Below are 22,759 nucleotides of genomic sequence, written 5' to 3' on the forward strand. Positions count from 1 at the left end.
GTCCTGCAAAGTTTGTTTTGGTACATTAGCAAAATACACACTGTAAATTAATTACATACACATAAAAGGCCAGCTGTGGAGGGTGTGTGCATTATTTAGTATTATTTATAATTAGGTTTCTGGTGTTTTTTATTTTTTTGGGGGGGTAAAAGAAAAAAAAAAACATGTTAAATGTTATCATACTCATAACAACAACAACAAAAAAACATAGTAAGTGAAAGATTTACATTTTAATATTACCGCCATTTAATATTCTGATTATTGGTTATAAACGTATCCTTGATTTATAATTGCTTCACAGCAATAATGAAGGGAGCTGTCAGGTTACTCACAGGTCAGCTTTATCAGATTTAAGTTTACTGAAACAAAAACAATTAAAAGTCATCTTATTTTTCTGTTAGCAATGAGTTCAAGAATTGAATATATCTGGCCATTTGTTAAGATGAAATCAGGTTTAAAAATTATTTTAAAAATTGGTTAGAAATTCAGATTTATCAACCACTAGTTATACTAGAGAATTACCAAGCAAAGTAAATCCCTTATGCTCTCTCAACTATTTTCTGGTACACCAAGAATGACTCACTATGTTTAAATGGACATTATTATTATTATTATTATTATTATTATTATTATTATTATTATTAATATGAGTATGGTATTTTATTATGTATTGTGTTTTGCAGGACAATGAAAACTCATCTGCCATTTGTTACTGTTTTGTAAATGTATGACGGCGAAAAGGTGTTTTGTTTTGTGTATTCAGTACCTCTTATGAGAATGTGTGACTATCGCCTAGTAATTATTGAATTAGCTGACAGTTACGCAGATTTATTAAAATTGTGCAAAATGTGGCCGAGGGTTTAATACAATAATTGATAGCAAGCTAGTCCACCACTATAAGAACCTGCAGCATTCGCTGAGTTAGGAGAGTGTGTTAGAGGAGAGCTGAGAGGAACACAGTTGCTATTTGTGCAGCTTATCTGTTTCCCACCATCCAAAGGGTGCTTGTATTCCGTTTGTTTGTGTCTGGTTATTTTGGCCAACGTGCCGGTTTGTTTTGTTTATTGTTTAAAAGTGTTATTATTTAATAAATCTTGAGCGAAGCGGCTCATTCAACCGACAACTGCCTGTGTGTTTCTTCCGGGTCTGACGTCACAACAAACCCATCTTGCCACAGACTTTTTTTTTTTTTTTTTTTTTTTTTTTTTTACTGATCTATAGATTTCTCATTTATGAAATGCATCAAAAGTTTTTATTTCGGGACATTTCGTGCTGCATCTGTTTTCCTTATTTTTCAGTTTCTGTGTTCTAAATCCATAACCACAATTTCATTTTTCAGTATTCTGTTGACTTTATTTTCCAGTGGTGTGTGATATTCCCATTACCAGTTATGTAACAGCTACATTGTTTTTATATTTTTTTTAATCTACAGGGTTCGAGTAGACAGAACAGAAACCATTCGCTGCATCAAGTCCTGCCGTCTAAATGATGTGAACTGTGTGCTGGACCCGATCCATACAGTGTCCTACACGGTCATCTCTCTGCCCACATTCAGAGAGTTCAACACACCTGAAGGTAAGGGCAGATTAACTTGTATTTTGTTGTTTATCAAACTGAATTACAGTAAAACTTTGCTTTACCATCACCTTAAACTTAAGGACACTTTTTTACTGTTGTGATTTGCAATATCAAGACCAAACTTGTATTCGAATTCAGGCCACCATGAGGTCACAAGTGTATCAAACTTTTCTTAAATTAACTCTCTAATAGACCAACGTTATGTAAACTAAAACCTCATTTGCACATTTTATTTAATGAAAAAAAGAAGGAATAAGGCATTGCGTTTGTTGGGGGAAGAAAATACATTTTATTTCTGAAGTAATTTTGCTGTCACATTGCTCCAGAACAAATCCAACTTTGTTTGTTTTCCTTCCTCCTGAGGGGGCTGCAGTTCAGATTGATTTCACTCTGAAAGAGAATGGGTTTGCTTGGCACATTCATAAATGCTTTCAAACTAACCAAGCGACACTCGGTTTGAACTTCCAGAACAAACTGAATGTGAATAGGCTCTAAGAAAGACCTAATATTTGTTAACTCCTTCTACTTGATCCAACTTCTAGTTATTGGTGAAATAAACCAAGGAAGATTCCAAGAAAGCACTATTGTTCAGGATCTGTTGAATTTTTTATAAAATTATAAAATTCACTATCCTCCAGAAAGAATGGAGACAGATGTACCACTGCAGAATGACTGGTGGTGGGGCATTTATTACCTATTTTACGTTATTCAGACCTCTTGCACACTACATATTCTAGTGTCCCTGATTAGATTTTAATGAATAATTATCTACAAGTGAAGTGGAAATATGATCAAACTTCTACCAATTTAGAAATACTGAGTTGGTCATTTTTTCTTCATTGGACCTGCAACAGTTACTACTAATATCTGTACATTCAATGGCATTGTTCAGTTACTCATTTGTCACATTATTTGTTGAAGGTTAGTGTGAACAGTAACTTGTGGAATTACAAAGTGATAATGAAAAATGAAAAAAGGTCAAGAAAATGAGGCTAGTATTGTTTTTGCATTCCTGCAGAGATCATTTTCCTGAGAGCAATGTCCCCAGCCCATGCCACTATCCAGTCAGATATCGTGTTTGATATCACAGAAGGCAATGTGAGAAACTCCTTCGACATCATCAAGCGGTTCGAACGTGGCATGACAGTCGGTAAGTTGACGTGCACTGTATATGCACAGGGTGGTCAGAGTATCACGAAAACCGGAGGGTACGTGGAGGATGAAATGCAAAGGAAAACAGTCTATGGCAGAGACACTCTGTGATGCATTGTCTGGCCACCAGAGGGTTGTTCAATATTGTCAACATTTAAGTACAATGAAAACAAAGCAAAGGAACAATATAAAATTGTATATTATTGTTAACTGGGAACCTGAGCTCAAATAGTGTGCATTGGCTGTGTAGAGTGCACAGAAGGCTGAAGTATGGAAAAATGTAGAAAACAGGGAAACACTTGACTGGGTATAGCTGTTGTGCTTTTTGACACACCTGAGGAAAGTATGTATTATGCTTATTAAAAGTCTATGAGATGGAAAATAATTAGGATTGCTCCTTTTTTAATGTTTTTTTCAGGGGCTCAGAAAGTACCATAAAAAAATCACTCACCCTTTAGAATAATATATTTATTTTTTAGACAACTCACATTCTTTGTTGAAACATCATGAGCCTGTTAATTATGTAACGGCCTGCACAGGACTGGCTACTTACACAATCATGTTCTATTACTCTGACCAGCAGCTTGGACACTTGTATCTTTGGTCCACTCAATTACATCTAAGCTGAAAGTGGCAATACCTGTTGTTTAATTAACATGTTCCATGGTGTTCCAATGATTAACATTGTCAAATCCACACTGTAAACTAAAGGGTCAGTGACATAGTATTGGATTTTGGGAGCCACTGAAAAATAAATGTTGAAAAGAAACAAGCTTACTAATATTCTGGATGATATCTAAACAGTCTGGCTATGGTGGGATTTTAAATGGGCCATGCCTTTTTATAATGTAGCTTTTATTTTAGTAAAAACAAATACACACACACATATAAATCTGGCACAATGTGCATATACTTTGTTTCTGTAGGTTTAATTAAATAAAATGTTGAATCTTCACACTCCCAATTACTGTATGAATAGCAGGTCTTCACCATGGGTAAGGTGACCATATGGCTCTGTGTTCAGCGGTACAGTTTGGGACAATTGAGGCATTTCAACTCACAACCCAGTGCATTCTGTCTCGGGTACCATTCTTTCTTTTAAGAGAAGCAGGACTACACTTACCAGAATGGATTGAGCTGTGAACACGGAGCCATATGGTCACTTTAACCATGGGGCATGTTTAATAGTTACCATAATAATTGGTGCTGGTAATTCAATATCCTTGTATTTGGCCTGGGTTTGTGAGTCATACCTGACACTTTCCTTGACACTTTACATGGGCCCCCCCACCGGGTCGGGCCCTGCCCCGCCGGTGAGTTGTCAATATGCCTTGTATTTGGTGCCCCCCCCCCCCCACAACTTTCCTTGAACCCCCCTTTGGTGACAAACCTGGAGGCCTGGATTTGTTTGAATCCAGCTGGGGTTTAGGTGCTCATACAGAGCAACACTATCTCGTTGTACTTTCTGGGCACCATGCCTGACAGCAGCCGGTTCAGTGTTTGGGAATTTACTTTGAACAAAATGTAACTACTGTTGTTACAGTTACAAATAGTTATTTCTCAGGCACACTTTACATTTTACAGAGGTCTTTTTTTTTCGGATTGGTCAGACTGCAGCTCGAAATGTTCTTTGAAGATCCAGCTATGGAACCCACTCGTTCCCTACTTGAGTGCCATTTTCTAGCATGATGATATGACAATTGTATTATTGTGACATAAGGATTTACTTGCACTTATTTCAGGTTCAATAAAGACACACGTGTATTTTTGTCCCAGTGCATTTTATTGAATCTGTTGTAAGTTTTAATATTGTAAATTCATGTATTGACCTTTAGTTATTGTTCGGGAAGAAGGTCATTAAAAATCAACAAGCATGTATGCAAACTCATTTTTGTTATACTGCATTCACATTAATCCACATCCCATGCTGCCAAAAAATATTCATTTATTCCAAGCGTTCATAGTTAATAACAAAGATTTCAAATGAATCCTTTTTGATGAATGAGTGATATATTCCATAGTCATTAATAGGTGAAATGGTAGCCTTATCATTCCAGAGACCTCTCCTTTTCTTTGATATATTCCATTAAGTTTATTTTTCAAGTATGTTCTTTCTCATATCGCATTCAGATGCTGCATTTGTGTAGCATGTCCCTGGAAAATTTTTTCCTCTTAGGATCCAGTGGCAACATAGCGACTGTCTTGTTACTTTGTTTGAATTATTACAAGGTTATTGACAGTTTTTTGCATGTATATGAATACATTCACACTATCTGTTGATGCATTCAGCTAGATGGCCATCTTACTTTCTTCACTAAATAGCATTGTCTCGCTATTAAAATTGTAGTCCCTCGCTAATACAGACACCGTAATGCCATACATTCGGATATGCTGGACATAATGTATGTCTCCCAATAATAACCAATTAAGTGTGATATTAGATCACTGTAAATTACATGATGCAAAGAGACACACTGGAAAAAAAAGATTTTATACTGACACTACAGACAGGATGGAAATAAACAGAAGAACAGGTACCAGTAGCTACAAAATCGGTAAAATTAAGAACAGGATTAAAATTTGGCATATAAACTTGTGCTCTACAGAGTTTAAACTAACTGCGATTGATCAGTTAGAAAAGGTGAGAAGCTTTCACAAATACTGATGGACTTCAGATCGAAATGGCAACATGTGGACTAATAATTAAAAGTCTGAATTTTAAGTCTTTTAAAGTGTGTGCAGTATATGTAAGTTACTGTATAGTATTACGCTAAAATCATTTTATTACAATTTATAATAATTTTATTATTTTTGAATTTTACAGTAATGGTAGGGTGGTCAAACTTATTTTTAGATTTAAACAAAAACAAATCTAAATGGATTTTAATAATCAGTTTTAATGTAAGGTAAAGATGCTGTGGCGGCAGCTTGCCATGGGTTCATCAGGAGAAAGAGGGATTTCTTTGGTGCGGGAAAGGCCGTTTATTGCTGAATGAATTGGTGCTTATAAGTGCCGTTGTTTTAGCTTGCAGATGGTCTTAGCTCTTGCTGCTGTCACTCTCTCAGCACACTCCGAAAACAGCACGCAGGCTGTCCAGACCTTATAAAGAGCAGACCTGATTGGAACCAGGCTGCAGCAGCTACACAGAGAGACAGACAGACAGACAGACAGTGAACAACACAAATCCCGCCCCCCAGCAGTTCAATGCAGAACCATAAAGTCCCACTCGGCAGTCCTGCAAGACCCGATACTACAGTATCTAAAGCCAAAATGTAAAAAATTGTTTTTTAAACCTTTTTAAAAAAGCTGTTTAATGCCAAAACATGATTTATATTAAAATAACATCACAATTAAAAAAAAAAATATATAAATGTGTGCTGCACTTTACTCTCTGTCAAAAGTGGGAGGCACCGACTATTGTAATGCAGGGAATTCAAAACAGATAATAATACTGAACATACTGCTGTTGAAGCGCTTTCTGGTTTTGAAGTTTTTCATGAGCCATAGTCCTCTTTTTCCAGTGTAACAAAAAGTAACTCATTTTTCATGTAAAATTTAGTCTTTTACCATATTTTGTTGCCTGACTGAGAAAGGAACAATTACAGTTACAAGTTACTGAACAGGTTGCAGTAATGCGTTACTCCCCCACACTGGTGCTATTCTGTATTACACTGTGTTACGCTGTACATTTATGTATATTTAAAAGGGTGTGCAAATTATTATAATGTATTAAAACCCGGAAATGTAAAAGATTAGTTAGTCAGACTGCTGCTGATTGATACACTGACAGCTATCAGCAATAGCATCCATCTAACTGAAAGAGTTAGCAAACACAAAAGCACTCAATTGAGAGGAGCTGGTGTGAAGCCATCATCAGAATTGCTGTGTCTTCAGCAGTCTACAGCAGCGACATTACTAATAAAAAAAGGGATGAATGGTTGCTTTAAAAGGTTGCCTTTAATGTGAAGCATGATTCATTTGGTTTGCTTTGTTTGTGAAGACCAATCTTCTTGGCTGCCTTGTGTTTATTTTCAGTTTTGGAAAAAATCAATATTTAACATGGGCAAACTATATTAATATTTTTTTTTATTTATCAACATAACTGTAAATGTGTGCTGTTTTGCACACTGTGTTTGCATGGATTACTAGAAATTTGATTTGTACAGTAAATCAAGGTTAGGGTTTTGCATTAGCATTAGTTGTGCATGATGCAATTGTCTGCATATGTGTTGCTGAAGGGTTACTTATTGTTTATAGTGCCATTAGCATCATGACCATATCATTTATAATATATATGCATTTCTGGGATAACCGCAAACTTCCATAAAAGCCTATAGGGCAAAATCTTGTTTAATTTAAATACAATGATTAATAACTTTAATACTCCCTCTTAGCAAACAGAAATCGCCTTAACATGCCATGGGGGAAGATTTTGGCTTGTATCCCGTCACATACCATATTTAAAGGTTTATAAAGTACCTGGTAACTAAAATAGTGGGGTCAATGTGAGTTGAAATTATTCCAGGATTTGTACTCACTTACCAAAAATAGGGCTGTATTTTGATAACAGCGCAAATGCGAGTGCAAGCATGAATGACACTTATCCCCCGACTTGTGGTGCATAAATGGAGCGAAAACGTAAAAAAACCCCACTGCACTGAAATGGTATTCTGAAGACATGTGTTGTGCCATTATAGAGCGCCTGCTTCAGCGCCACGGGTCGGCATAAATTTCGGGGCGTGGTTTCTTTAACATATTTGCTAAAGTGATTCTGAGGACAGAAATAGACAATTGAGCCCTGTGTTAAAGCAGGTTTATTTAGTGTCGCAGTCAGGAACTTTAAGAACTGAACACACTATAAAAAGCAAAGTAGTCCTAAGTAGCAACTGCATGCGCTTGGACTGACATAGAAAGAGGAAATCAAAGAAAGAAAAGTAAAAAAAAAATACCATTAAAAGAAGCAAAAAAACATGACAATGATGTTTTAATCAGCCTATTTGTGCATCTGTACTGGCTTTTATGTGACCTATACTATACAGTAGGAGGTGGGACAAAGTCAGTGTTGTTTTGATTCAGGTTGCTAAAATCTAGTTTTCAGCATTTGGACGACAAAGCAAAGTATATTTCGGCTGATGATCGTGTCAATAATATTTCCTAAAGGAAGTACATGCAGATGGAGATATTTTGTTTCAGAATCACACATTAAACAAATGGCTACTACAGAGGCTGCTAAACAGAATGTAAAACAAAAATAACAGCTTTCAGAAAACAAACTTGAAAGTCAGCACAGATAAAAAACAAATGACACCACTCCACTTTAGTAAGGAAGCAAGTACCACTATTTTTAAGTTTTTATAGTGCTCTGAAATATAATCTACTTAGGTTTATTTAATGTTTAAACATGTCGGGGAAATCCTTATTTTATTACATAACCTACCTGGGAAAAATAAGTAAATTCTCCACGATTTAAGTAGACCCCTAATAATCATGGATGACATGCTTGTAATTGCTATAATTTCCTCCATTGAAAGGAAGGGTATATTGGGTATGTAGTATTATCTGTATTAATGCATTACAAATGAAACAACTTATTTAGGCTAAATTGGTTTATTAAAACAAAAAGTATGGTTTATAAAGTGAATATATTTTAGTACAGCGTGTGGGCCTAGTCAGCACATACAAGGACAGGCCATTGGGAGAGAATACATAAACCACACATGACACAGAACCAAAAGTAAAAAAGTGGGAAGCACACATAAAGCAATAATATAGGGCACAGATAATAGCCAGGACCAGAAGTAGTGAACAAATGAGTGTTAACAGATATGAATATAGCAATCTCCTATGTTTTGAAGCATGGTTTACGTATTCTCTTGCCGAGTGACCTACCACTTGCTTTTTTGACTTGCGCTGCTTGTTGTTGCTCTGTGCTACTGTGTCTGCCACTCGACATGATTGCCACGTCTACATTCAAAACCGGAGTCTTACGGTGACTCAAGCTCATTCTGTCTCTTAAAGGGATTGTTGCCTGGCCCTGATTGGATAGAGGATTCTCCAACATACTCAGCATTGATTGGCTGGGCCACTAATGCTCTTGCCCTGGGTTTTTAATCAGAATCACACCTTTGGAGAAGCCACTCCCTGCGGGGCAGACGCAATTGACTTTAATCACTGCATTTGCAATTAACACTCATTTAATCAGGATAGTGTCTTAGAATACAATACTGTGGCACAGCAATGTGTACTTTTCATTTGTTTTGGTGTGAAAGACGCTTATTTTGGATTTTGTCATACAAGTCTTCGGGGATCAGGAAACCATAAAACCAAAATTGTCCTGTGTACTTGTAAACCTTCAGTACAATGCATTTCCCTCAGTTGTACAGGATAACCTTTTTGTATTTAACACTGTGTTTGCGGCACTGTTTTAATGCAAATATACATTTCATGAAGAGAGCCGTAAACAACCCTTCGGGGGCCCGTGGTTATTCAACTATCCTAAACAGTGGAATATCTACAGTGCTCCATGAATGCTCACGGTGTATCCTCCTTCCACATCCGGAAGAACTTACAAGATATGGAATTAATCAGTTAATTGGTTCTGGCATTTAACTGCACGAGACAGGCCTCTTCTTTGGGTCCATGCCAAGATTACAACCTCTGCTTATAATTGAAGCCATCAGGGGAAATACAAGTCATTGTAAGCAAAAAGACTTGCAAGTGAAGTGGCTTAAACGGTAGGCATAGATAAGAAGTTTCATGTGTCAAATAATCAAATCCTTCCAGGCAGTGTTTATGTAACTCAGTAAGAGCAAGCATCTCTCCAATCAAGCTGCTGAAAACATTTAAATAACAAAGCTGCAACTGTGATAAAAGTAAAGATAACAGCTTGTTTTATGATTCATCTGTGTGTGTGTGTGTGTGTGTGTGTGTGTGTGTGTGTGTGTGTGTGTGTGTGTGTGTGTGTGTTTGTATTTCTGTATACTGAGGCTTTTATGAGTAGGAATTTATTTCCACAAAAAATTTAATATTTTTAATCCGACATTAAAAAAGTAATTATTGTCAGCCTCTTGCCCATTTGCTGGTACAAAACGTCTGTGTTGTCTTTATGTAAGTGAAAGTGACTGTTTTATGGCTTTGGTTTACAAACAGGGTCAGTTACTATAAATTAAAATTCTATTAGCATGTAATTTACTGTTTAGCATTTAATGTACTGTTTTGTATTTAATAAAAGAAGAATTTGAAAGTTGTATTATGGCTAAGTTGCATTCACCACTGAGGTAAACCAGCTGCAAATTTCCACTCTAACCTCCCTGAAACAATTAGAGGCAGTACTCCTTGAGGAATGGTCATGTACAGGATTCCCCCATGAACAACTGAAACACCTTGAAGTCTCTTCACGTCAATCTTGGCTGCACATGCGCAATGACAGTTTTATGTTCATTGTATAGCCTCTGTAATGCACTGTACACTCCTGTTGTTTATTCTAACTGAGGTTTTTTTTTAAATTACAAATAAGTTTGGTTTCAGAAGCTAGGTCTGTTGAGCAAAAACGTTACGTTTTACATACGTATTTATATATATATATATATATATATATATATATATATATATATATATATACACACACACACACACACACACACACACACACACACACACACACACACACACAGTAGTGTAAATTTGTTTTCAAAGTGCGTGTGTGCGTGTGTGTATGTGTGTGTGAGTAAGACAGTTTCTGTACCTGATGCATGTATAAAGATTATTCTATCTGAAATAATGAAATAGTGGGGGGGGCATGTCCACACATTTTATATATATATATATATATATATATATATATATATATATATATATATATATACACTACCATTCAAAAGTTTTAGAACACCCCCATTTTTCCAGTTTTTCCAAGTCCAGTGAATAACCCGAAATGGTACAAAGGCAAGCGGTAAACTGCCAGTGGTTAAAAAAAAAAGTTTAGGTTACCAAAAACTGAAAAATAATGTACATTTCAGAGTTATATAAAAATGCCTTTTTCGGGGAACAAGTAATGGGTTAACAACTTACAGCTGTTCTGCAGCAATGGAAGTAAATTAAGCCTTGAAAGTTGATGCTAATAATTCCTATTGGTGTCCCAACTTTTGTTGATTACTTACACACCCTTTGTCTTATAAAAGCAGTGTTGGAACAGACTGTGTTACTACACCCTCTTAAGCATTATTTGGACAGTATTGTACTGCAGGAAGTAGTATATTGCTATCATAATGGCGAGAAAAGGCAATTAACAAATAATTATAACCCTTAAAAGTGTCGGTCTTTCCTTTAGAGAAATTGCAAAGAAAGCCAAGGTGTCAGTGAGTACAGTTTCCTACACCATCAAAAGGCTCTTGGAAACTGGAGGAAACTCCGACAGGAAGAGGTTTGGCAGACCCAAATCCATAACAGAATCAGAAGACAAGTTTCTGAGAGTCAACAGCTTGCGTGATAGGCAGCTCACAGGACAACAGCTTCAAGCACAGCTTAACACTGGTCGAAGTAAGCAATTCTCAGTTTCAACTGTGAAGAGAAGACTTTGAGCTGCAGGTTTGACAGGTTGAGTGGCAGTAAGAAAGCCATTGCTAAGATGGCAAAATAAGAAAAAGAGGCTTGCCTGGGCCATGAAGCACCACCAGTGGACTAGTGAAGACTGGAAAAAGGTCTCATGGACCAATGAATCAAAATTTGAAATCTTCAGTTCATCATGCAGGGTTTTTGTATGCGACCGAGTAGGCGAAAGGATGGTTCCTCGGTGTGTGACACCAACTATTAAACATGGAGGAGGAAGCGTGATGGTCTGGGGCTCTTTTCCAGAGTCGGTGACTTGCACAGAGTGAGTGTCACCCTGAACCAAAACGGCTACCACAGCATTTTGCAGCACCATGCAATACCCTCTGATATACGCCTAGTTGGTCAGGGGTTCATCCTACAGCAAGATAATGACCCAAAACATACCTCCAGGCTGTGTCAGAACTACCTTGGAAGAAAAGAACAAGATGGTAGGCTTCAAATCATGGAATGGCCAGCACAATCTCCAGACTTAAACCTAATTGAGCTGGTTTGGGATGAACTGGACAGAAGGGTGAAAGCAAAGCAACCTACAAGTGCAACACATTTGTGGGAACTTCTGCAACAGTGTTGGGAAGAACCTTACGAACAATATAATTGATTTCCATTGTAGAAAGAATGCCACAAGTGTGTTCTGCTGTTATATCTGCAAAAAGTGGCTACTTAGAGTAAAAAATTTAGATTAAATTTTGTTAAATAAAACGATTCCATGATTTCTTTTTTATCTCCAATTGTTTATGTGTTCTATGCTTTAATTTCAGAGTACATTGAGAGATTAAACTGCATAAATTTCAATAAAAACTGGAAAAGTGGAGGTGTTCTAAAACTTTTGACTGGTAGTGTATATAAAATACTGTATATGTTACATGTTACACTCTTAGTCAGGATTCGGTCAGTGACTGACAAAAATAACAATTTCGCAGTCTGAGCATTGACAAATGACAAAGAACGAAATGAAAGGTTATTTCAATTTATCTAATTGCGAAATGGAAAATGTACAACAAGCAAAGAACGAAATGCAAAAGAAGAGACAGCTTCTTCGGTCATTGGTCATTGGCTGGATGATACAGTCGGAATGAATTTCAGTTGTCTGATAGTTCATTCCTAATTTGGACAAAAAAAAAAAACTTTCTCTTCCTACTGCAGCAGCAGCTTCTGTGTGCGTAAGGGAGTTCAGTATAATTCTACATGCCACAGTAGCAAGCCTTGAAAAAACAAATCCAGTGATTTGTATTTTAAAAAATAAAAACATTTAGAAGGCTTTTTTATGTTGTCAAAAAGCAGTCTCCGTCTTTATTCTACAGGCGCAGCACTGTCTGGTGCTGGTCTGGTGCTGATCTGCAAAACCTGTTTTCTAAAATGTGGTAGTTTGATTTATGAGAATATTATACATTTTTAATATGCTTTCTTTTTTTCTTTCTTTTGCTTAAAAACCTGTGATTAGACAAACATGGAATGGCATTTGATTTTGCAATATAAATACTGTGTATAGCATTGGTCGGCAATTAAATTTGATGGCGGGCCAAATAACCCGCGGGCAGCTGCAGAGGGCCACTTGACAAGTAGCATATTTACAGGCATCGTCGTTGCTGAAAACTGAATTCATTAACACAACAAATCTGGAATCATTCTGGTCCGCCTATATATGTCCAGACAACTACCGTTAGCTCTGTTTGTGCTCTCTGTGTTTGGATCTCCTTACACATGCGAAGCGGCTTATTCCACAATGAATGCAATATTAAAAACAGATGCTCACAACAGGCTGACACAAGAATCTTTGAAGGACTGTCTACGTATTGCCGCCACATCTATCACACCTGGTGTTCTAAAGCTGATTGCAGAACGAAATTAAATCTGTCAAAATACAATGAAGCGTTTAAAATAAAAATGTATGCTACTTTTGAATTGTGTTTGATGTTATTCTGTCTTCCTGTCTTTGATATGAGGATTCCAGTACCATTTATGCAAGTCAAGGTTGTGTAATAGTAGAAAACACTAGTGGAGGCTTTGAGTAAATTGTTAATTGTTGATCAAAGTGCATGCTAGGTTTCCAGTGGCGGTGCAGAAAAGGCAGGACACCAGGGTTGGTTTTTAACCCGGTTAAAGCCATTCTTTTTATTAGCTCTCTAATAAATAATACGGTTTGGGAATTTGCTCTATCAGAATAATAAGAAACCCCCAAATTGAATTGAACATCTTTATACAGTAGTTCTTTCAAGACAACTTGACATTGAGCAACATTTAAACAGTGTATTTGAAAGAAAACAGTAAAGAAATGAAAAAAATAAAAAGTACACTTACATGCTGCTTTATCTCTTGAAAACATATCCAGTATAGATTAAGCATATTTTTCGTGCTTTTCTCAATGCACGCTGTTTCAATCTTGTTACCTCCTCACGCCTGTTGCCATGGTTGCAGATTGTGTGAAGATGGCAACGGCTGCATACGTCACACGTGGTTCACACTACAATAGGTGAATCAGCCTTATCTTTTCATTAGCCTACCAAGGTCTTTGTTTTCACAGGGAGAATAACAAATTCACACTGGAGAAAGTTCAGTGTCAGTCACTACCAAGATCGTTTTGTCCAGGTAGATTCTGTAAAAAAAGCTTGTTAATTTATGTACACTGCAGTTATAACTCCTTTCAAATATATATATATATGTATATAAACTGCAGTGTACATAAATTAACAAGTTTATTTTGGGATGTACACGAAAGGTTTAGCTGTGTAGATGGAAAATTAAAAACAGTGCAGCAAACTTGTTATTTTTCAAGAATATATATATGTGTATGTATGCATATGTTATCTCGTCTAACCACTGTAAACTGTGTTCTCAAACAGGTGTGGTGCGGCAGGTGAAGCCCATTGTCGGGCCCTTGCACGTCGTGCTGAAGCTGGCAATGAACTACGTCATCAGAGGGGTCGTTTCTCATCGCAACCTTGTCAACGTCCACATCTATGTCTCTGAGTACTGGTTTTAAAAATATGAAACTGTGTTTTTTTTCTTATTATATGAAGCAAGTCTGGCCCGAATATTTCTAAAAGAAGGAATTTATGTCCCAACAAATTCACAAAAAATTGTATTGGTGTACTGAAAAAGAAATGTAAAATATTTCTCATTCTTATGTGCTTGCTGGGGATGCTTTCTGTTGAGTCAATTACATTTCAGTTATATGTGAATTACCAGTTTGAATTCATGTGAGGTAAACACCTTGTGATCAACATTCAGCTGTCCCAGTGTTCCCAGGACCCTCCTGCAGTTGAGGTGGGAGTTTTAATCAAATCACGATGCATTCTAGTACTTCTAGTCCTTCATCCCTTAAAGAAAAGAGAGGTAAAATAAATTAGATTTGTGTTAAAAAATTTGACTTGCCTCAATGTCACAGTTAACCTAGAGTCACATGGTCACCCTGCAAAAGCATCAAACCCTACAAACAGAATGTAGTCAGAGTAACAACCTGATAATTACTATTACTTGCAACTACTGGCTTAAATTAATGCGGTTTTTGTGAATTACAGTGTTACTAAGTAGTTATTATGTGATTACATTGCTATTGATGATGGAACTTATAAAAGCATGACATTTAATTTTAGCAGTGCCATACTGGTTTAATAATATTCATAACAAGTTAAAAGGAGATACCATTGCAGTCTTCAATATACAACTTAACTGTTGCTTTATGTTAAAACAGTAAGATACGGATATATGAAATCCTATGCTTTGCAATAGCTGCATACTTCAACAATGTAATAAAATTCTTTCAAAATCTATTATATTGAACCGGACATATGGCATATGGCATTATGAAACAGTTTCTTTATCAGTATATTACATTATATATATAATAAAATGCTGTTGATTGTGCAACAGTTGACACCGTCAATCTTTCACCCTTTTACTGTCTAAAATTTAAAACATGTGACAGCAAACATCATGTTGTTATTTAAATAAATGAATTCAAATTCTACTTTTTTTTTTAATCTGGTATTTTACATGTGTTGGGCACACCGCCACATAATAACTTGACATTGTGTGGTGTGGAGATTGTGCCAACTATGGGAAATCCTATTTTTCACTTTAATTTAGGTCAACTGTACACAAGGGGTAAGAGGTATCTAATAAGTAAGTCGTCTGAATTTGGGTTAACCCTGACATTACGTGACATTTGCCCTAGTCTCTACACGGCCACCACGACCACTGCCTTGCTTCTACATCAGTCTTCACCAAACTGTTATACTATACTCCTAGCCTCCTAAAGACGTTTCGGATTGCATTTGGCTCTCGATTTTATACAAACCATTTTTTTTTTCTGGGATACTGAAAATTAAGGATCTCCCTGCAAGCATGTGTTCTATGAAAATAATAATTTGCAGATGATACAAATATGGGGAGTAGTGCCCAGCACATATGCCCAGGAAATCCACACAGGCCCAGGAAATCCAAAAAGACTTAGACCGCATACAGAATTGGCCAGAAACATGGCTTATGAAATGTAATGTTAATAAATGTTAAGTGGTACATGCTGATGAAGGATTCTAATACCATATGTTGGAACAAGTCTGCTGTAAGAAAGACCTTGGATTTGTAGACTTGTTGCTGACAACAACCAGGCAGTGTGGGGAGGCAATACAAATTAAAAAAAAAAAGCCAAGAGAACGCTTGACTGTACAGTATTCAAATGTGTAGAGTGCAAGTGAAGGCAGGATGAGGTTGTGCAGTGCACTAGTGAGACCAGCAAAGATTACCGTTAATTCCAGGTCTGAAAGATATAGTTATGAAGACATGCTGAGGGCACTGTTTAGCCCAGAACAAAAAAGGATGAGTGGAGATGATGGAAGTGAAACCCTAAAAAGAGTCGACACTCGTTCAGCGCAGCAGAGAGACCTGGATTACAGGGCACAGCTAGACAGTGTAGGCAGACCATATTAGGACAAAGAGCAGGAGACACTTTTCTACACAGTGGTGAATGTATAGAATAGGATACCAAACTGCGTTGTCGCTGCTGAATCATTGGGATGCTTTAAGCAGCAACAAGGTGAAGTTCTGGGATCAATCATCTACTAGGAACCAGATGAAATGTGACACAGTATACACACAAATTATAGTCTATAGGAAATCTATCAGTAACTGGTATTTACAGTTATAACATATCCACAATAATTACTATATTCAGCTAATCACATTGGAAAGGTGTCTCAGTCTCTTTTTTTCTGTCCCAGTGCTTTTTAATTAGAGTTAGGCCTATGTATTGAATTTAAATTTTTTTTCAAACTGTTTTATAACATATTTAAAGTGGTTGTAGCTTATAAAATAATTTAATAAATCTGCCTTGCCATATAATTGTATGCACTACGTAAGTTTAAATGTGCAATTTTGAAAGAAACACATGTCATTAAAATATCTGGTACTGTACTAGGTTAAAAAAAAAAAAAAAAAAGCTGCCACTTTTCTTTCCTTGTCTGTTACTGTTGTACTTTTTAGGTCTTTTAAGCAGCAGTGTCTTGGGGGTCAGAGCATCTTACTGGCTGCAAAACATGATGATGTAATTGTGAAACAGAAGATAGACAAAAAAAGTTTACGATTCAAACAGGTTGTATTTTTATAATCCTTGTCTGGCGACCCGAAAGAATAATCCCAGGCAAAATACACAACAATGTGTATTGCACTGCTCCAAAACAACAGGTTGCAGTCCTGAAATAATAAGACACAGTTTGTAAATAATAAACACAGTAGAACACACACAAAGACACACGTTCACAAGTCCAGAGTGATTGTTATTGTGCTTGTGGTGAATTGCAATTTATTCGTGATTAAATGTGCAGTGTTGTCCGGGTTTAGTGGTAGCCTATTGCAACAGCTCCGGATCGTGTTAGCCATCTAATAATAACAAACAAGCAGATTTTTAGACACGACAAAACAAACAAAACACTCACGATAATTCCACAGTACTCCTTCTGGTTCAGTTTAACCATAATAAAGGAACAGATCACCTCGCTGTGTCCCCTTTTGAACAGTCAGTCACACCTCCTTGGTTAGCGAGTTCAACTGTTACTGCACCAATCCACAGTTGCCACATCGCTTCCCCTTCCGGGTCGATGATTTGGTGTACCGTAGCTCCCCCCCCTTTCTAGATGGCCGACTTCCACCTAACCCTGGGAATGAATTGTCAGGCCACCCAGTCCAGGGCACTCTGTTCCCTTTACACAGCACCCTCACAGATCAGGAGGGAGATTTATAACCAAATTCATTCTTTCTCTGTCACAGTCACGTTGAAATAGAAAATTAAAATGCATGCTTGCTAAAACTATTTTGAACTTTTTATTACATTTTTTTTAGCTACAATCATTTTAGTGTAGATAATGCTTCAGCATTAAGATGTTTCAGATCCAATTATTTTCAAACTTGGCTCAATGCACCTTAATATAAACCAACATTTCACTGCAATCCTGTCATCCTTTTTGACGGATTCATGGGAACAAAGCCCAAGGGTTATCATTATGCTGCTCAAATTGCAAATTCATACAACATCCTCTGATGAGTGACCATCTTGAATTTTTTTTTATTGAAAACATTGGAATTATTATGGAAGGGATTTGTTTAATTAAGCTGTGCATTTAATCATTAGCTGAAAGGAATTAAATATTTAAGCTAAATATTTTATATAGCTTAGCCCTATTACTAAAATGAAACAACACATTTAAAAAATGTATTTAGTCGGTACCAATTAATTTTATTAATTTGGAACGTCCAATTATTTACCACCCCTGCACTGACTCTGGAGGGGTGAAGACGAACACACGCTGTCCTTCGAAACATGTGCTATTAGTCACCCGCTTACTCACACACTGCAGGCTCACCATGCAGCCACCTCAGAGCTACAGCGTCAGATGACAACGCAGCCTTGGACAGCTTACAGGTAAGCCCACAGGGGACTGGCCAGACCACACATGCCCACGGGACTGGCTGACCGGTCTGGTGTAACCAGCGACCCCACGTACGTACTGCCCATCTTCCCCCCGGTCCTGGGGGGAGAGGGTGGGGGTGGGGGTGGGGTGGGCCAGCCGAGGACCAACCGTTGGGCCAGTTAACAACGCCGTTATAAATGTATAGACTTTCAAACCAAAAATCTATTTAATGAATATGTCTTTCTGACTCTGTTTAATGTACAGTATTTTGTTGAGTCAGACATACGTCTGAGAGATGAGAGAGCGTACAAACCCGCACTATTCAAGTATATAGGATGAGATTCAAGTTCCTTTTGACATGGAGTGAAATGCAGTGATAATTAATTCTTCCAGTGTCTGTATGTGTGTATTATAATCAAGGCTTCTTTCTAGCATCACAAATCCACAGTTATTTTGCTTTATTTTCACGTTTTATAAAGAGTGAAGCTATTTATTTCCTGCCCAACACTATTGCCTCACTTGAAATGGCGCTTCTCCCTGAACCTTACACGTCAGTTCAGTGAGACCCCTTGAAACTACAAGCCCTATCTACAAATCATTGAGAAAATTTAAAGTATGAATTGTATCTTTATCTTTTAATATGCCCACAACAGTCAAAAACAAATGAATGAATGTAAAACTCTATTTTATACAGATTTAAAATATTTTAAAATGTAAACTTATGTGAATAGAAATCATTGTTTGATGTTTATAAGTTTTTGTTTTGTGATGGTCTTGCAAACAAGATGGATGCCTGTCTCTCTCTAGGATGTATATTACAGATTCTGGTTAAATAAGGCAAATTCAGTTTAAATGAAGAAAAAATTATAACAATCTAAAGTGGTTTGTCATATTAGTTCAGTGAAATATGTTTGGATCCCCTTGGAAACTTGATGGCTATCTCAATGGTTAAATTAGGCAAATTGAATTTAAATTAAAAAAAAAAAAAAAAAAAAAAAAAAAGATAAAAGTCTATGAAGTTACAGGAAAAATGTGGTTAATGGCAGTACTAACTACATACTACACTGTGGAGATTGGAAAGTGAGCACAGTTCACTTTGATCTATATTTTTAGAAACAATAGGGCCGGCAATATAGCAGATACAAATTGAAAGTGATTGCCAAAGTATGTATATAAAATGTCTACAGCACTTAAACATGCTCAAATATCCACGCAAACTGCCATACAACCACTGGAATGAGGTAGTGATGAAAAAAAAATGTTCATCAAAAAGTCATTGTCCAAATCACTCATGATATACTATTGGCTAGTTTTCCTTAAAGGCATTTTTTTTTTTTTTTAAATATATTGATTAAAGATGTGGAAAATGATTACAGTCTACTGAAAACAATCCTGCAGATCACTATAGTCTTTAGCAAAGGCAATATTTTTTTAAATATGTCCTTTTTAAGAGTCTGCCAGGATGGCACTGATTGGACTTGATGAGTTTGAGCATTGTTTACATTGTACTCATCATAAGAATGGCCCGCATATTCCAGTGCTCACAGGTACCACTGTACAGTATGTACTCTTTTGTCCAAGAATTTCACATAAATGTTAATTATTTTAGCTTTCTGTGCAAACTGTTTACTTTTTTAGTTTCTAATAGTTTTTTTCATAATATACAATAGAAAATATAAATAAAATGAACAAATGAGTTACATCATGTGGAATTCAGGTTTTCATCTGTCATTTACATTTCAGAAGGTTGCTATTTTATGAGCAAATAAGAAAATATAGGACCTGCAGCTTTTTTTTCTGCTCAACAAATGTGGATAAAAATGGAATAAAGAAATATGTGCTTCTTGAGCTAACACAGCTTGTAGATCACATAGAAAAGGTTCCAATGCTGCATTAGCAACAGGTGTGTTTGATTTCAAGAATGACAAACTAGCAAGCTGATTTCAAGGGGCAATCAAGCTTAGTCCATCTGTCTTGCAATAATAAAAATGTCTGTAAATTCAACAGTAAGAATATGGTAAATGGTGAAGGTAAAATGCCTTATAAAATGACAATTTACCTGAAGTTTAACAACATATTTCCTTCATACTAAAAACAAGAAAATATGTTTTTTTTTACAGAATGTTTCCTTAAAAAAAAGTTTTTTACATTAAAAAACTAAAAACTGATTTATTATCCTTTGTTTTCACGGACCAAATTTATTTTAAAAAATCATGTGTAGTTTACGACTAAATACCGTAGATATTACATCTAATTGTGTTAAAACTGGAATCCCAGAATCCATTGCAGGGCAGATTGCAAATAGTAGCATTTTAACAATGTTATTTGTGTTATTATGTATTAAAAGTGCTGCACGGTTGCACAATTATATCAAAGTGTGCATGTTGTTTGTGTTGCCTCACCATTTATGTGTTTTTTTCATGTTTTGTGTGGTCACTCTTTTGGTAGGTCAGGTCTTCGAGTGAGCTAAACCCTTTCCCCTCATTCTAAAATACTTCAAATATCTCTCACTGTCACATACCCGCACCTCTCTAAATAATGATAGAAATTCTTCCTTTCGGGTTCTCTGTTAGTTGAGAGGACTGATGTACCAACAATGTTGCTTTAGATTTGTTTTAATCCTCTTGTAACATCTACTTAAATGTAAATGTATCCAATTTTGTGAATGCAGTCTGTATTTAAAGCATCAACAACATGCAACCACTTTGCACAGTTAACTGAAGAAGAGCTTATTATTTTTGAGGAGAAATCGAACCTTACAATTTAATCTTGTTTTTAGCTTGCTTGAGCTTGTCTGGATAATCCTAAATGATGTGACTGATGAGCCTTCCTCATCCCATTCCAATCATGTGACAATATAATCCAGCTGTACCAGCCACACCTCTGCTGGCAGGGGAGATGCATGTGCATAGGTCTGGCCACCCTTAATATACCGTTAGTGGTGCTGACAGAAACAGATTTAGAAAACTAAGCTTTGGCTGACGGTCTTTGGAAGCCATCCAGAGAGGAGACGTCACCTAAGACTAGGGGGTGTCGTTGGGGTTGCTAGGTGTGTAGCATAGTTACGGATGCACCAGTGTTGACCAAAAAAGGGAACAGTGGGCCTCCACTCACTGATCCGTCAATTTAAATCTGATTTGATCTGTAACTGAACAAAAAACACCTTAGGGGAAGCCCCGTACCCCTAGCAGAGCTCAGCTTATCCCTCTATCAGGGTGTGCTCGACTTCAGACACCGGGCCCATTTTTGACAAATGCTCATTAAGGGCCTTGGTCAGGTCAGTCTATAGTCCTGGCGTGTGTTAGAGGCCTGGTGTCTGTGCTTGAGGAGCTGGACCTGCCTTTGGTTTTTGTGGTTTAATGCACCTGCTGGAGATGTGACCTGGTTCCCCACAATTGTAGCACTTAAACAAAAATCTAGTACCCCTTTCTGGGCCTTCTACTGCACTAACACTACTCTTTTCTTTGTTAGGGTTCATGGAGGGGCATGATGCCAAAAGCCCTCCTTCTTTCAACAATTAAAATGTAGCCTGTAAACACTGTACAATGGTTCGCCAGGGATGTTGCGCTGTTAAATTAATACCTGTAGCCATTTTAAATTGGGAATACAAGCCAGTTACAAAAGCCTGTTTAAAAAAAAGGTCATTGTTATAAACCAGCACTTGTACCACTAACTCATAGGCCACGTATTTAAGGTTGCCATATGCCAGGGGGTGATCTCCTGGTTTCTGCTTAATGGAAGTGAATCTCGGCATATTGTCACCTGCCTGCAACCCTAGCAACCCAGCTACTTCCTGCATTAAATTGGTGATGTGTGAATTCCCCCCCAGATATAGTGTACAGTGTGAAATTAGGCTACTATTACGGCAGACCAGTCATTCTTATTTAAATCTCATCTGATCTGGCGTACTGCCTCCATGCACTCTGCCCATTCCCATCAACCAGTTCTTTAACTAGTTCAGAATTCTTTTGAACTCAATGGCACATACTGTGCTGTACCTCCAGTCCACTGCATCCATGGTAAAGGTTGGGTGCACAGGAGCCATGTGTGGTGGCTTATTTCCATTGTTGTATGGATCAAACTCATTAACCCCCCATACATTTCTTCCTCAAAGCCCCTGCCTCCTCCTCCTCCTCCTCCTCCTCCTCAAATGAGCCCCAATCTATTTAATTCCCTCCCTTTATTACGCACACTGTCACATTGTGCATGCCTAGTTTACATATTAAAATCTCTATTTCCTTTTTACACTCAGTGTGGTCAGCCTTGGGATTGTTCCCCTGCTGGTGCAACACTCTGGCCCCGTTGCTGTCTGCCAACCTTTGCTTGTTTGAAAAAGGCGTCTGCGCTGATTCTGTGTCTCCACTTCCAGCACATGACTGTCCCCTGCTCGGGAAGCAGCAGTAGTTGCACTAATTATTAACCCTTAGTGGTCCATTTATTCAGCGTCTGTCAGGCACGTCAGGTCCAATTTATTTTCACACGCACTGTTTATTTTACATGCACTGTTTAAAAG

General features: G+C 37.1%; 1 protein-coding gene across 1 annotated transcript in view; it reads left to right on the forward strand.

Annotated features, from left to right (window-relative positions):
- fbln1 (fibulin 1) overlaps positions 1 to 15,308 on the forward strand; it is a 59,075-nt gene extending 43,767 nt beyond the window's left edge. Inside the window, exons 15-17 of the mRNA XM_041255273.1 lie at positions 1,433 to 1,575; positions 2,597 to 2,728; positions 14,182 to 15,308. Of these exons, the coding sequence (XP_041111207.1) occupies positions 1,433 to 1,575; positions 2,597 to 2,728; positions 14,182 to 14,321 (415 nt within the window). The 3' untranslated portion in view covers positions 14,322 to 15,308. The remainder of the gene's footprint in view (positions 1 to 1,432; positions 1,576 to 2,596; positions 2,729 to 14,181) is intronic.
- Positions 15,309 to 22,759: the final 7,451 nt, after the last annotated feature.

Source organism: Polyodon spathula, chromosome 7 (genome assembly GCF_017654505.1).
Source record: "Polyodon spathula isolate WHYD16114869_AA chromosome 7, ASM1765450v1, whole genome shotgun sequence".
NCBI classification, from domain to species: Eukaryota; Metazoa; Chordata; class Actinopteri; order Acipenseriformes; family Polyodontidae; genus Polyodon; species Polyodon spathula.